Source organism: Pararge aegeria, chromosome 21 (genome assembly GCF_905163445.1).
Source record: "Pararge aegeria chromosome 21, ilParAegt1.1, whole genome shotgun sequence".
NCBI classification, from domain to species: domain Eukaryota; kingdom Metazoa; phylum Arthropoda; class Insecta; order Lepidoptera; family Nymphalidae; genus Pararge; species Pararge aegeria.
Window position 1 is genome coordinate 3,088,909 of NC_053200.1, and position 15,608 is coordinate 3,104,516.

Here is a 15,608-nt window from a genome sequence, read left to right on the forward strand (position 1 = left end):
ACATGTCCGGCCCACTGCAGTCTTAAGATTTTTATGTGCTGGAAAATGTTTGGCTCCGCAAAGATATCAAAAACTTTTTGATTGTACCTGATACGCCACTGACCATCCACTTCCACCGCACCATATATGGTTCTTACTACCGTTTTTTTAAAATTCCCAGGGCTTCTTGATTTTTCCTACTAACAATCCAGTACTCTCTACCATGCTATAAGGGTTATTGAAAAAAAAAAAAACAAAATTAATTTATTTCAATACTTCACAACACAATCTGCCACCGGTTCGGAAGGCAGATTCTACCGAGAAGAAGCCGGCAAGAAACTCAGCAGTTTTTTTTTTCCAACATCAAAAATTTACATTTTACATTTTAACATTCATTTTTCTATCTTGTGAGAGATGAAAGCGGAGCCGGATGCTTCCAAGCAACCTTGTCATTAAGAAACTCATCAATTGTATAATAACCTCGCTGTAATAAATGTGTTTTAACACATTATATTAGGCCTACGTTACGGAGTATACAAGTTATATTAAACCCATATCCCTTAATGGTTTCTACCCGACATCGTATCTGTGAGATCTAAGTAGTTTACTGTTGTTTTTATTTTGCAGACACCATGGCACTATTGCAGTTAATCGTTTTGGTTCTTTCTACCATTCTGGGTATAAAAGGACAATGCACACTAAAAGACATCCCGAAGATCAATAACTTATGTAGTGCCGAAGTTAATTGCAGTGGAACGACAGAAAATTTGATAACCCTGGTGAAAAAACAATGGAATTGCATAAGACACCGCATGCATTATTACTACAACAATGAACGAGATTATAATTTAGACAGTAGTTATAATTTGTACGTATATGTTAGTAATGTAGACATCGATATTTCAGAGGATTATTTAACTGGTGTAACAGATCTAAGAAATAACGTAAAAACTTTAGTTGTTGAAAATGGCAATCTAGTCTCAATAGGGGCAACATTAACCGGATATAGTAAATTAGCAAATTTTTCTTTAACTTACAACAAAGTTGAAACTATAAACTTAAGAGAATTATCAGGTGAATCAATGAAGACTGTGAATGTCTCGCATAATTCAATATCAAAAATTGAAGTTGGCCCAGACGGAATTACATTGACTAGTGTGATTAATACTATAGACCTTAGTTATAATGCACTTGAGTCAATACCAAATAACTGTTTCGCAATGTTTCCACATCTCAGATATTTAAATCTGACATCTAATAAGCTTTTCAAATTCGATATACTTACATTTGAAGGAATAACTAAATTAGAGACATTGCAGCTCTCGCACAACAAGATATCAGAAATTGGTCAGAATTTTGCAAGATTTATGAGGTTAAAAGATTTGACTTTGGATTTTAATCAACTAACAACGCTCACTGATTTCAACTTTAGAACCCTTGTCAGCTTAGAAAAACTCAACTTAAGTTCAAACCGCATAAAACATATTGAGAATAAAACTCTGGCTACACTAATAAATCTTGAACAGTTAGATTTGAGTCACAATGAAATATATGTTATCCATCAAACCCTATTTGAAAGCAACATAAATTTGCATAAATTATCGATTTCCCACAATAACATAGAAAATATAGAAAGAGGTGCATTTAGAAAAACCAACATATCTTATTTCAATATACAAAATAATTATATCAGCGGATCAATAGAGTATGACACATTCTTAGGTATATCCGTTGAAAGTCTGGATTTAAGTAATGGAAGATTAAAAGAACTAGGTGATAAAGCGTTTAGTCATTTAGGTCCCAACTTAAGGTATTTGAATTTAAGTACAAATTTAATAGAAAATATAACACAATCTGCTTTCCAGTCATTGAAAATGCTTTATAAGCTGGATTTGTCTCATAATAATTTAATCAATATTGATTATAATACAAGCGATCTTGTAAAGTTGACAGAATATCATTTAGAATGTAATAAAATAGAAAAAGTAATTCCAAAGATGTTCAATAACCTGACTAATTTGATTAAGTTGGATTTGTCTCAAAATGAAATTAACGATATTGAATTTAATTCATTTGTTGAACTAGTGAACCTAAAGGAATTCAATGTAAGTAATAACAATTTTGTTAAATCTCTAACAAGCAATATTTTTCGAGGGTTACATAAGGTAGAGACTTTAGATTTATCTAATACAAGATTGATGCATTGTCTCAACGGATCTTTTTCTAGTATGGATTCTCTTAATTATTTAAACCTATCACATAGTCAGTTAGAGACAATTGAATATGAGACATTTAAAGAAACTGGGTCCATTTCTATTATTGATTTATCATATAACATGCTAGAGAACTTTTATATTAATACTTCAAACATTGAACAACTATCAGAACTTTATCTTAATCATAACAAATTAAAAAACATTACACGTATGACATTTAAGAATTTACGACTATTAAAAAAACTAAACTTAGCTTGTAATAATATATTTTATATAGACTCTAGTAGCTTGCAATCACTTTCTCATTTAAATTATTTGGACTTAAGTTCTAATTACAACTTGGCTATTAAGGGTGATGTTTTTAACAATTTGTTTATATCACAAGTTATTTTAAGAAATATACGACATCAATTCAGTTTTGAAAATACTATGAATAGTTCAATATCGACATTAATATTAACAAATTGTGAAATTGAAGATATGAATTCCGTTTTTGTGTATAATATTAATAAAATTCTTAAGTTAGATGTAAGCTCAAATAAAATTAAAACACTGAATAAAGGCTCATTCCAGAATATGGGTGCTTTAAATTGGCTCGATATAAGCTTTAATATGATTTCCACGATTCAGCCCGGGACATTCATAACCAATAACATGATAAATACTTTAAATCTTTATAGTAACAATTTACGATCTCTGCAATTTGGAGTACTCGATGGACTCGTAAATCTTCGTGTTCTTAATTTATCTAACAATGAAATAGATACTTTTGCCGTCAATCTTTTACACAACTCACCAAATCTAAATAAGTTGTTTTTTGACAATAATAATTTAGTGAGTATGGATTTTAGATCACTCAGTAAAACAAGCGTTGAATTGATAACTATTGGTGGTAATAGTATACCATGTGACACGTTGGCAGATTGGAAAAAAATAAATAATGATAGCCTAAATGTTACCGGGGCGAGACTTGATTTTGATTCAGAAAATATATATGGCATCAGTTGCAAAGGCAAAATTAGTTCTTCACGGAAAGAAATACAAAATGAGAACAATAATATAAATTTAACTAGCGAAGTAGTTAAAATAAAGGACATAGTTGGGCAGTTGTATAACTATTTAAGACTATCCGAAAATGAAACATTTTCTAAAATAATTGCCGTTTCGGAAAAGATTCTTGATAATAATAAATTAGACGACGTCAATTTTAACACATCTCAAATGATTTTAAAGGAACAATTAAATAATTTTCTAAACGAGAAAAAAAATAAAAGTGATAGTGTAACGAATGACATTCAATTAATTATATCATTATTAGAAAAAAATAATTACTTAACCGAACTTGGTAATATTAAAAAAAATGAATTATTACAAATACCAATTTCTAATGAGAAATATGAAAATGTTTATTCGACAGATATTGTTCCAAAATCGAATGATACACAACCGCTAGAAGTTAAATTAAATCAAAGAACATTAACAGATATGAAAATATTATTATATTTTATAGCCACATGTTTAGCAATTGTAGTTTTATTTCATGTTGTAGCAATTATACATAAATATGTGTACAGACAGACATCTCGCGGTTTACGGATAAACAATGCGTATAATAATAGGCAATCAGTGGTTAATGGCCTAGAAATGGACTAAATAGCCGAAATAATAGCACATAAGAATTATATATAAGGTTATATTATTTTGTAATAGTTTTGGTATGCTAATAAAAATATTTCATAATATAAAATTATAATATTAGCATTGATTACTAGTTTTTAGTTAACCTGTGAATATAGCCGTAGCTATTTAAATTGTATACTTTTGTTATCCACACTTTGAGGTGTTTCGTTTAATACCAAACTCGAAACATTACACTCAATATATATCTATATATATAAAACAAAGTTGTGTTAGTTACACCATTTATAACTCAAGATAGGCTCGACACATTTTTAATATATTTGATTTTTTGGATTTCTCTTAGACCGGAATAGGATAATAAGTATTAGTATAACATTCATAAAAAAAAAATGTTTCGGGGTACGAAGTTCGTCGGGAAAGCTAGTTATCTATATATTTTTTTTTAAATTTGAGTATTTTGTCCGTCATATCCGCCTTAGTTTGATGCTAAGAGGTAGCCAACGAACTTATTTTACTTCTTCTGGGCTTGTCTCCGTAGTTGGTTGGCCGGAACCTTCCGTTGTACGTACTGCCACTGGTACGGCTCCCCGCTGGGTCACTCCGGCCAGCTGAGCTCACTTCAGAAGCTTAGCAGGCCACCCAGGTCGCCAAGTGCCTTAAGGAGTGATGGTGAGGAGCCAAGGTTATGGTGGCATCGAAGTATTATGTGTGTCAGTGTTTCATCAACCTCAATGCATGCTCTGCTCTGACTGTCGGTTATACCTTATTATTATAAATATATTTTTGCAATTTATATGTAATTTTTTTCGAACAACTTTATTGTCAAATTAGGTTTACATGGAGCTTTGTCAATGCATGTTATTGTGCGGGTGCTATATTTAAAAACGTGTAAAATGTATGTTGTTAATGCTCTTAATAAATAAATAAATATACCTTAAATGAAGTGGTGTTTGCTTAGTTTCCAATGCCATATTATAAAGCCAAATACTACCCTTAGTTTGTCCCGGTTTAGTTGCAGTAGTTAGTTTGTCAGTGGATATAGTGAGTTGAGGCATGGTCTGTTTTATATTTTTACACTCATTTGCGTTAGTCAAAAGATCCGAGCGTGTGGATCTCGTTTGTTTATGCAGCCATGTTTTCTTTTCACTTTCAACGATATGCCGTTAATTAAAATAAGAATAATCGTATCGACAATGAAGTGGAATCTGAATTCCTGACGAATGTTTTTGTTTTCTTATTTTATATTATTGGAATCCACACATTGAAATCTTTTATTTTACACGTAGAAAACTTAAATGAGAAATTATCGATTGAAAAAAAATATTATAAAAAAGAATCGTAGTTATTTTCTTATTGTTTTTACACTATGATAACAAGTTTGCTTTTCTCAATCTATTATTATAGTGATACTGGGAGTAGGCTTTTAGATTAAGAGCATCTTAACTCTTCTCCAATGTACCTACGTTGCGGGCTTTTATCCCTTGTTACTTATACTGTTAAGATAATAAATAAATAAGTATACTACGACAATACACACATCGCCATCTAGCTGCACAGTAAGCATAGCTTGTGTTATGGGTACTAAGATGACTGATGAATATTTTTATGAACACTATAATATAATACTATACATAAATACTTATTATACACATTTATATTTGAAATGTGTGTGTGTATGTGTTTGGGTGGTATTTTACCTGGGTGTAAACTGAAACTGAAAACATTCATATTAATCATACAAACATTTTCCAAGTTGTGAGATCGTTCTTCGAGGTGGGTACATGGGTGGACAACGCCGTGTTTTTTAAATTTTTTTTATTATATTTAATTATTTGGGATTTTTATCCAACACGGATATGCCAGTCCCATCATCTTTTGAGCAACTTAGAATCAATAAAACTTAGTTATTAAAATAATACCTAGTATAATAGAAATGTAACAGATACAACCTCTTCCTGGAAATGGGGGACGTAAACCCTAGTGTGCCTCCTTCGAGGGCCTAATCGGTCGCCTTAGTTCAAGATTTTCTCGCTCGCAATCGAGGAATCATTTTCGAGTATGGAAATACTTTAATATTGGAGTAAAATGGATCATATTTGCTTTGAGTTAGAGCTTGAATTAACCTACAATTTTTTACCTATGGATGTAGTCAGATCGTTTGTAAATCAAGAACTAGAAGTAAGTGAAGATCCATTTTTGACGGCCGATTAGCGCATTTTGCTGCGACTCTGCTTTGTGAGTCCAAGGCCGTAGGTTCAATTTCCACTACTGGGTAATGTTTGTGTGATGAGCATGAATGTTTTTCAGTGTTTGGGTGTTTATATGTATATCCTAAATATTTATGTAAAATTTTCATAAAAAAAATTCATCAGTCGTCTTAGTACCCATTACACAAGCTACTCTTACTTTGCGTCTAGATGGCTGTGTGTCGTAGTATATTTATTATTATTATTACTTTGACGATACAGAGTTTGATACTCTAAAACGTCTTGTCAATTGCGAGCGAGCAAATCCTGTACGAAGATGTGGCTTTGCCCAGCAGATAACTAATGTGTGTTGTCATTATTTAACAACTCATTACATCCTTGATAACATTGTTTTGATAAAAAATATAGCGCTCTTTCATATAACAGCTACTCTGAACTATGGCCGTGCGATATGGTCGAGTATCCTGACATAATAGAATCGAAAAATAGGCTATTGAGACAAAAATAAACTTACTTGTGGTTAAATTCTGTGAAATAATGAATTTGGTAAGTAATTATATCACCGAAAATTCAGCTTCCGCAAACTCATTAATTGAAAAATAAAATAAAATTCGAAATGCATTTATTTCAAATAAGCACTTTCATTTAATATAGGCGCTTTAGAAACGTGAAGTCTGGCTGTTTGTAGTGACTCTATCAATGGTTCAGAAGGCAGATTCTAACGAGAAGAAGCCGAAAAGAAACTCAGCAGTTGCGTAGCCTATTTTAGTTTACGTCCTTTCAGATAACTCTATGCTAAAAATCAAGTTATTAAGTAAGAGCGTAAAGGTTGAACAAACAAAAAAAAATATTAACGTGAATCAGCTTTTGATGATGTAAACAGCTCGCTCGTTAAAGCCAGTCGTTTGGTTCTAAATGGTAAAAAACTGAGAGCATAAAATTCACGATACGACAGATTTTCTAGGAATAACATTAGATGCTAAACTTTAATAGGGCTTGTCAATAATAATTATATATAAATAATTTATCGAACAGGTTTAGTTCACCCGCCTTTGCAGTAAAGAAGATACGCCACATGACAGGCATAGAAAATTCTGGGCTAGTCTATGTTAGTTATTTTCACAGCATTGTAACGTAAAGTATTTTACTATGAATTATTGCTGCTACTATTTTCTTGTTGCGCTCTCAGTGAATTCACAAGGATCCCAATATGGGTTATTTGTTACGGGAATAGATAATTAAATAGCATACGATATAGCATAAGGATGTTAAGATTATTTTTAAAAAAAGCTACACCATCGCATTAGGTTTAAGTATTCTGGGTAAGAATAAGAGTATAATTGAATAATAAAAAAAAATTTTTTGCTAATAATCCCAGCCCTATTGCTGTCATAGATTTTTTTTATGATTTAGCTTACACAAGTGACTAAATTCAAAATTCATTTCTTTCTAGTAGGCCTAATATAATCACTTTTCGTCAAGTCTGTCTGTTTGTAGAAACGAACACCGGTTCTAAAGGCAAATTCTACCGACAAGAAGCCAGTCCAAGAAGTCTTTTGGTTTTTTATTGACATTTTACTTTTTAACATGAATAATTTGACAATGGATAATTTGAAAGAACAATGAAAATTTTGTAAAGTCAAAATCTCCTGAGGATGTTCCGGTTTCGGAGCGAAACGCGCATACAGGGTACATTGCTGAAGTTCTGTTTGGTGTGGAGTATAAGGATTGAAGAAATTATAAATTACACCACACAGATTCTCCTGCTTTTCGCGGAGTATAGCAAATTAAGCTTAATTTTCATAATATATCATGGATTTCCGCAAAGTAACGCCTGCTTCTATCCAATTTTTAACATTACTTTTTCTATTTTGTAAGAGATGAAAGCGGAGCCGGATGCTTTCAAGCAACCTTGTCATTAAGAAATTCATCAATTGTATAGTAATCTCGCTATAATAAATGTGTTTTAACATATTATTTAATCTTATGCATTGTTAGGTCTAATTCTAGCTTAGGCATCATATTATTATAAAAGCGTATACTCAATCAGACAAATGACTTCTGTACGTTTCGCAGACGATATTCAGATAACACTAATTAATGACCATTTCTTGTAAGTCGATTGTTTATATCCACTTTTTGCGTATAAAGATTAATATTTTGTCTTAAAAATACTATATTATTATAAATATATTATGAAGCTACAGTAAGTATACCTATTTTTTTAAACATATTCCCGAGGGATTCGCGAGATTAAAATTTACATATTTATAAACACACAGCTCTTTTTTGCAAAATAATATAGTTTCAATATCAGCAGCATACTATTAAAGTACGCAAAATAAACAAGTCTGTAATATAAACGTCAGTAATGTGTCTAATTTTTCTGACTGCGTAGGCAGCTGAGCTTAGTTTATCCGCTTGTGTATTTACATGGGTAGCTTACACGTGTAATTACACTGTAGCTTATTATCAAAGGTCATGAAAACCTATGGAGGTTTCCATTTTCGACAGACTTCGTTTTTTTTTTGGATTTAAAAGTAAGTTGTTCAAAGTAAACTAGGGAAACACATGCGACATGGCACGGTTTACATCGTCCGAGTAATCTTCGCTCCTGTTTTAAACTTTTAACTTTAAAATGAAATCACTACAAACAGACTGACTTGACGTTTCAAAAGTGCTTATAAATTAGGCCTACTTGAAATAAATGAATTTTGTTAGTCTTAAAAATTAGAAATGTATCATCTACAAACAATACAATGTCTCATGTTCCACTGACATGGTATGGCAGATCATTTATGTACACCAAAAATAGCAAAGGACCCAAATCGAGTCTTCTGGGACCCATTGAGTTATTTGAACCCTAAGATTTTATGTAATTTATGCAAACCCTTTGCATAAATGACATAAAATCATGCTACTCGTACTTTATTATGTGTAAATACTGTTACATTTTTTTCAGACGCTATGTTGCTGTTAATTCTTTTACTTCTTGCAACATTCATGGGCGTAAAGGGAGGATGCACATTAACTGAAAACCCAAGGCTAAATGGCATTTGTAGCGCTGATGTGCTCTGCGATGGAACAACAGAAAATGCGGAAGATTTGAAAAACAGTTGGGATTGCATCAGAACCGGTGGCCGGTTTTATAACCATTATTCACAAAGTTATGATTATGAATTGGTCGATAATTATTACTTATACTTCTATGTTTCAGATGTTGATATTAACATTTCAGAGGATCCCTTATCTGGGATTGACGTAGGTACTAAAATAACGACTTTAAATATCAACAATGGCAACTTAGTTTCAGTACCAATTATTACAAGCAGCTTACCGACATTAACTGAACTTTCAGTCACATACAACAAAGTTGAAACTGTAAATCTAAGAAAGTTATCAGGTGTTTCAATGGTTGCGCTAAACGTATCTCACAATTGTATATCAAGTATTGAGTTTGACGAAATTGAGAATACTGTATCTAGTAAGATTACTTCCATTGATCTGAGCTATAATTACCTTGAATCATTACCAGATAACTGCTTTGAGATGTTTTTATATCTTAAATATTTGGATCTTTCATATAATAAATTGAAACAATTCGATGTACTGACATTTGAAGGAATGACGAAGTTGGAGACACTAAAACTTTCTAACAATGAAATATCAGATATAGATCAAAACTTGGCGAGATTTAGGAATTTAAAACATTTGACTTTAGATAATAATCAATTAACATCACTCACTAATTTGAACTTTAAGACGCTTACCAGTTTAGAAAATCTCAATATAAGTTCAAACATGATAAAACATATCGACGATCAATCCTTTGCTACACTCCGAAATATTGCACAATTAGATTTAAGTCATAATAAAATAATCAATATCCATCAATCCCTATTTAAAAATAACATAAAAATGAACAATTTGTCGCTTTCTCAGAATTACATAGAGACTATAGAAGGAGGGGCATTTAGAAATACGAATATATCTCACTTTGATATACAAAATAACTATATGAGCGGATCAATAGAGTATGATACATTCCTAGGCATTTCCGTTGAAAGTTTGGATTTGAGTAAAGGATATTTAAAAGAACTGGGTGATAAAGCTTTTAGCGCCTTGAGTAAAGATTTAAGATATTTGAATTTGAGCTCTAACTTAATAGAAAATGTAACAGAATCTGCTTTTCAGGCATTAGAAATACTTTCTACATTGGATTTGTCTTGTAATCATCTAATTGATATTAATTTGAATACAAGCGACCTTCATCAGTTATCAGAATATTATCTACAAAACAACTTCATAAAGAAAATTACTCCAAACATGTTCAAAAACATGACAAGATTAACCACGTTGGATTTGTCTCAAAATAAAATTGATAATATTGAATTAAATTCATTCATTGAACTTGTAAGCTTGCTGGACCTCAATATAAGTAGAAACAACTTTGTAGATTCTTTAAAACGAAATACATTTCGTGGTCTATATAAAGTAAGGACTTTAGATTTATCCCATACAAAATCAGTATCTTGTCTCAATGAATCATTTTCTGGTCTGATTCTTCTTACTTTTCTTAATCTATCCCATAGTCAACTACAAACGATTGAGTATAATACCTTTAAAGGAAGTGGGGCTATAAAAATTCTTGATTTATCACATAATCTGTTATACAATTTTCATATTAATACTTCAAGTATTTCACAGTTATCAAAATTATATCTAAATCAAAACAAATTAAAAAATATAACCAGTGAAACTTTTAAGAATTTTCACCTTCTAGAACACTTAAATTTAGCTTTTAATAATATTATAAATATTGATTCTGGTGGCTTTAGAATGTTGTCTCATTTACATTATTTGGACTTGCTTTCTAATAATAATTTGCATATTAAGAGTGATGTTTTTAATAATTTAATTTTATCACAACTTTCGGTTAGTAATATACAACGACAATTTGACTTTGAAAATGTCCTAAATACTTCAGTAGCGACATTAATATTATCGAATTGTGAAATTGAAGATATAAATTCCGTTTTCGTTTATAAAATAAATAATGTTCTTAAATTAGACGTTAGTTCAAATAAAATCAAAATATTAGACAAAAGTTCATTCCAAAATATGGCGGCCCTTAATTGGCTTGATTTAAGCAATAATATGATTTCCACTATCCAGCCAGGCACATTTTTATCCAATAATATGATTAACACTATGAATCTTTATGGTAACAATTTGCAATCCCTTAAATTTGGGGTACTTGATGGGCTTAGGAATCTTCGTGTTTTAAATTTATCAAATAATGAAATACATACATTTGGTGTCAATCTTTTACATACTTCTCCATTTTTGACAGAGCTATTTCTTGAAAACAATAAATTAGAAAGTATAGACCTTGGTGCATTCAGTAAAACAGGTGTTCAATTGCTAACTATTGGAGGTAATAGTATCTCATGCGATGCTTTGGCAGATTGGGCAAAAATAAGTAATGATGAATTTAATGTGACTGCGGAGAGTTTCAATTTTGATTTTGAAAATATAAATGGTATAGGTTGCAAAACAAGTTACTCACAAAAGAAAACTCATGATGAAAATAACAACTTAAATATTACTAGCAATGTCAGTGAAATGAAAGAAACAGTTGGGCGACTCTACAGTTACTTCAGTAAAGATGTGAATGCGATATTTTCAAAAATAATTGCTCTCTTGGAAAAAAAAACGGAAGATGTTGACCAGGTTCCTCCAAACTTTGACCATTCCCAAATGGTTTTAAGTACACATTTGGAAAAAATACTAAATGAGAATAAAGATCTATTACCGCAGTTAGTAAGAACAAACGATAATGTAGCAAATTACATTAAACGAATGATATCATTATTAGAAATAAACAATAATTTAACCATATTAGGCAACAACCAGAAAGAAATGTTACAGACACCAGTTTCTAGCAAAACTATTGAGAAACATAACAAAAATAACTCGGTGGATATTGGCGGTGAACCCTTGGAAGTTAAATTTGATAGAAATACATTGATAGACATAAAAACGTTGTTATATATTATAGCTGTATGTTTAGCGATTACGGTTTTATTTTGTATAATTGCAATTAGTTATAAATATTTGTACAGAGGAGCGACACACAGGATACGTTCAAACTATTTGTATGATAGCGGGCAATCAGTAAGAAATGGATTGGAAATGGAGTAATTGTTTTATTTTTATATCAGGGATGAGTACCAAAAGTTTTTCAACTTTATTAAAATGAATGTACCTACTATGTTGCAAACTTGTTAAGCTCAAATAAATACTTTTAGTGTATTTATTAATTTAAATTTATAATAAACTTTTGTATTATTACGATGTTTTATTAATCACTCTTTTTCTTGTTTGTTTAAAAAGTATTTTCGTAAAACTATTGTCTTGTGTTTGTTATATTTCAATGCATTTGCTTTAGTCGTTTGACGTATCTATAGTCACACCGCGTTATTTATTTATGATGGATAGTTATGACTTACTCTAATTTTTCTTAATAATAATTTGTAATTAGTTGGGACCCAACTAATTACATATTATTATTATTGAACTTTTTATTTGTACGCCACTATGAAGTTATGGAAATAAAAGAATAATAGAAATACAAAGACGGAAGAAGAATACAAAGAAAAGTGGTGTTAAATTATTTAAACCTTCATACAAATAGCTAAATACAAATACATAAACAAAATTGCACAAATCAGAAAAATATTATAAATAATCAAAATAAAATAATAAACTTTTATATATATACTCAATCATATTAGATACATAAATCGGAAGGCAATCTTACAAAATCAATCTTTGCTTTCAAGTATGAAGGTGTTAAGATTAAATAATTCACAGTACAAAAGTTAAAGAACATGCATATCCCGGCAACGGCGAATAGGGAGTCACTTGAGCTTTGGTCGAATAATTAAGGATATGGGTCAGAACGGGAGAAATAACATCAAGAATGGGAATGATCATATTACGACTTATACAATCAGTACTCAAAATTATATTCAGTGAAAAATTTGAAGTTAAAGGCAGGAAAGTCTGAAGTTAAGGAAGAAGAAAGAAGTCAAAGAGTATTTTCCTTATCGATACTAATTGCAACAAACAACTAATAGTCTAAACAAATAAGTAGTCAAACAATTATTCATTGTAATGTCAACATCTCCTAAGGATGCTTCGGTTTTGGAGTGAAACGTGTGCGTAGATAGAGGATTGAAGAAATTATGAATTACACCATACAGATTGCCTTTTCACGGAGTATAGCAAATTAAGCTTAATTTTCATAATATATTATGGAATTCCGCAAGTAGCGCCTGCTTTTATCCAGAAACTTAAGTATGTTTGTAGAGTTGCTTTAATTTAGGTGCTTTTAGTTTTGATATGGTTTAGTTTCGTTTCGTTATAAAATTGTTTAAATGACCCGGAATCCGTCTCAACCATATTATGTCAAGGTAAAAATTAATGCTATCGATTTGAAATTCGGAATGATTAGGTTGCGACGCATTTTTCACCCGTCACACATAAAAAAAAAATATAAATATATATTTATATTTTAAAATGCACTTGTATAGTTCAAGATATGTATTATATTGTTCAATTACATTTACGTAAAAAATAAAAGTAGTTATTAGTAAAGTATTTAAAGCAATTATTGCTCAGAAAGAGAGTGTTTTGATTTTTTGTTTTTTTTTTCTTATTAAAGCTTAAGCTAAAATAAGTGCTCTCAATTGGCAGGTATACAATTTATAAATTACACGAAAAGTATATTACCAATCACTTTAATTAGCAACGAAAACATAGATAAATCATAGAAATATTTTTATTATTAGAAAGATAACAAACTAATTCCTGTCGCAAAGAACGTATACATCGATTTCGCGCATATCTTTGGAGGAACCATACATGAGACAAGATTACAGATAATTCAGTAATAAATGCCCGGGATACCCCATAAGCTTAAACCACAGCGTTGGCCCGCTGCCATCTTAGACTGCATTTAGAGATTGCATTCAAGGGCTAACTTGTTATCCCGAACTTCTGAGCTTGCGATAATTTCCAGCTTCACGTGAAGAAAAATAGATGGCGCTATTCGAACGATGTCTTAAGAACTCACAAACCGTGAAACATAGAAATGTTCAACCAACAAACTAGATGTCGCTGTACGGAGTTTACGTTAAACCTATGCAATATACCTAGGTAATTCGTAACTAACTGGATCGACGCTGCCATCCAGCGTAGTTTAACTTTGCAAATCTTAATGTGTTAAAACGAGTCTTATATTCGAGGATACTTAAAGAGAAATAGATAGTGAAAGCAAAACTGTAATTTTTAATTTTTGTCTGTCAAACTCGGACGTCCATTTATTTACTAAGTTGGTTATATTTATTTATTCAATTCCAGATTTAGAGGCGGATAGATTATTATCATTATTACATTTTGTCATTTAGGAAGTCATCGTTTAGGAATTTTATAATAAGCTTTCTCCAGCAAGTAATGTTTTAGGGATTTTGTAAATGAGTTTATACCTACTTTCTTTTTCTTTGATAAGTTCCGGGATTTTGTTGTAAATTTTTGTGCACATTGGGTTTGGGTCGGTGCTGTGGATTTGTAATTCAGATGGCGGTAGGACCATGTTGTGTTTGCGCATGCGCCACAATGTATCCAGCCGGGGCATGTCTTGGAGTGTTTTTAAATACTCAGGATGTTTTCTTACAAATTTGCATGTTTCTAGTAGGTATGTATATGCACTATACTTTCTCAATTATTTGCAGTCATTTGTGATAGGGAATTAAAAGCGTTATAGGTAATATGAAACTTCTATCCCCAGGACAGTCATTGGCGATGAGTATGTTGATAAATATATTGAAAGAAGTTGCATCGCGCTATCACTATTATGTTCTTAACGTCATAGAGCTGTACAGTTTGTTTTTTTAATCGGTGTATTAGTCCTGCCGGCGAAAAAGAAAGAAAGAAGGAAAGGAAAAAAAGGTGAAAGAAGGTAAGAAGGTAAGTAGAGCATTGGATGCTCATAAGATATTTTTAAAAGCTGCCGACACAAATTGGATGCAAGTAGCTATAGATCCTCGTGGGCATCTCTGGAGGAGCCGTCGCCTCAGAATTCACCTTCATGTATACCTTCGCCTTCTTGCTAGAAATATAAAAAAAAAAATGTTAATTAATATTAGTAATCTATTTACTTTTATTGTGCAATTATGAACTTTTTTTTTGTTTTTATTTTTAAATCTGACATACAATGACTATTAAGCTTAATTTGTAGGGTGCTATTTATAATTTCTTCGGTATTTACACTCCACATCATACAGATCTTCCGCATTGTTTTTCTTACGACCATATTTTTTTTTGTTTGTAGACGAACGCATGACTGCATTCACACCTGATGGTAAGTGATGTTGTAGCCTAAGGTGGAGCGCGCTTGCCTAGAAGATGCCTATTCTTGATTTGGAGGTACTAACTAGGTATTGGGGAAAATGGAAGCAGGAAGGGCATTCCAGATCTTTGCGGTGCGAATCAGAAACGA

The 15,608-nt window shown here is 31.3% G+C and overlaps 2 protein-coding genes across 2 annotated transcripts; both read left to right on the forward strand.

The window, feature by feature from the left end:
• Nucleotides 1-607: 607 nt before the first annotated feature.
• LOC120633260 (chaoptin-like) lies at nt 608-4,672 on the forward strand. Its single transcript, XM_039903433.1, has one exon. It carries the CDS (start codon nt 612-614, stop codon nt 3,846-3,848), a length of 3,237 nt encoding a protein of 1,078 aa, XP_039759367.1. The 5' UTR covers nt 608-611; the 3' UTR covers nt 3,849-4,672.
• A 1,806-nt stretch (nt 4,673-6,478) lies between these two features.
• LOC120633285 (chaoptin-like) lies at nt 6,479-12,328 on the forward strand. The gene is made up of 2 exons (XM_039903466.1): nt 6,479-6,589; nt 9,006-12,328. Exon 2 carries the CDS (start codon nt 9,011-9,013, stop codon nt 12,245-12,247), a length of 3,237 nt encoding a protein of 1,078 aa, XP_039759400.1. The 5' UTR covers nt 6,479-6,589; nt 9,006-9,010; the 3' UTR covers nt 12,248-12,328.
• Nucleotides 12,329-15,608: the final 3,280 nt, after the last annotated feature.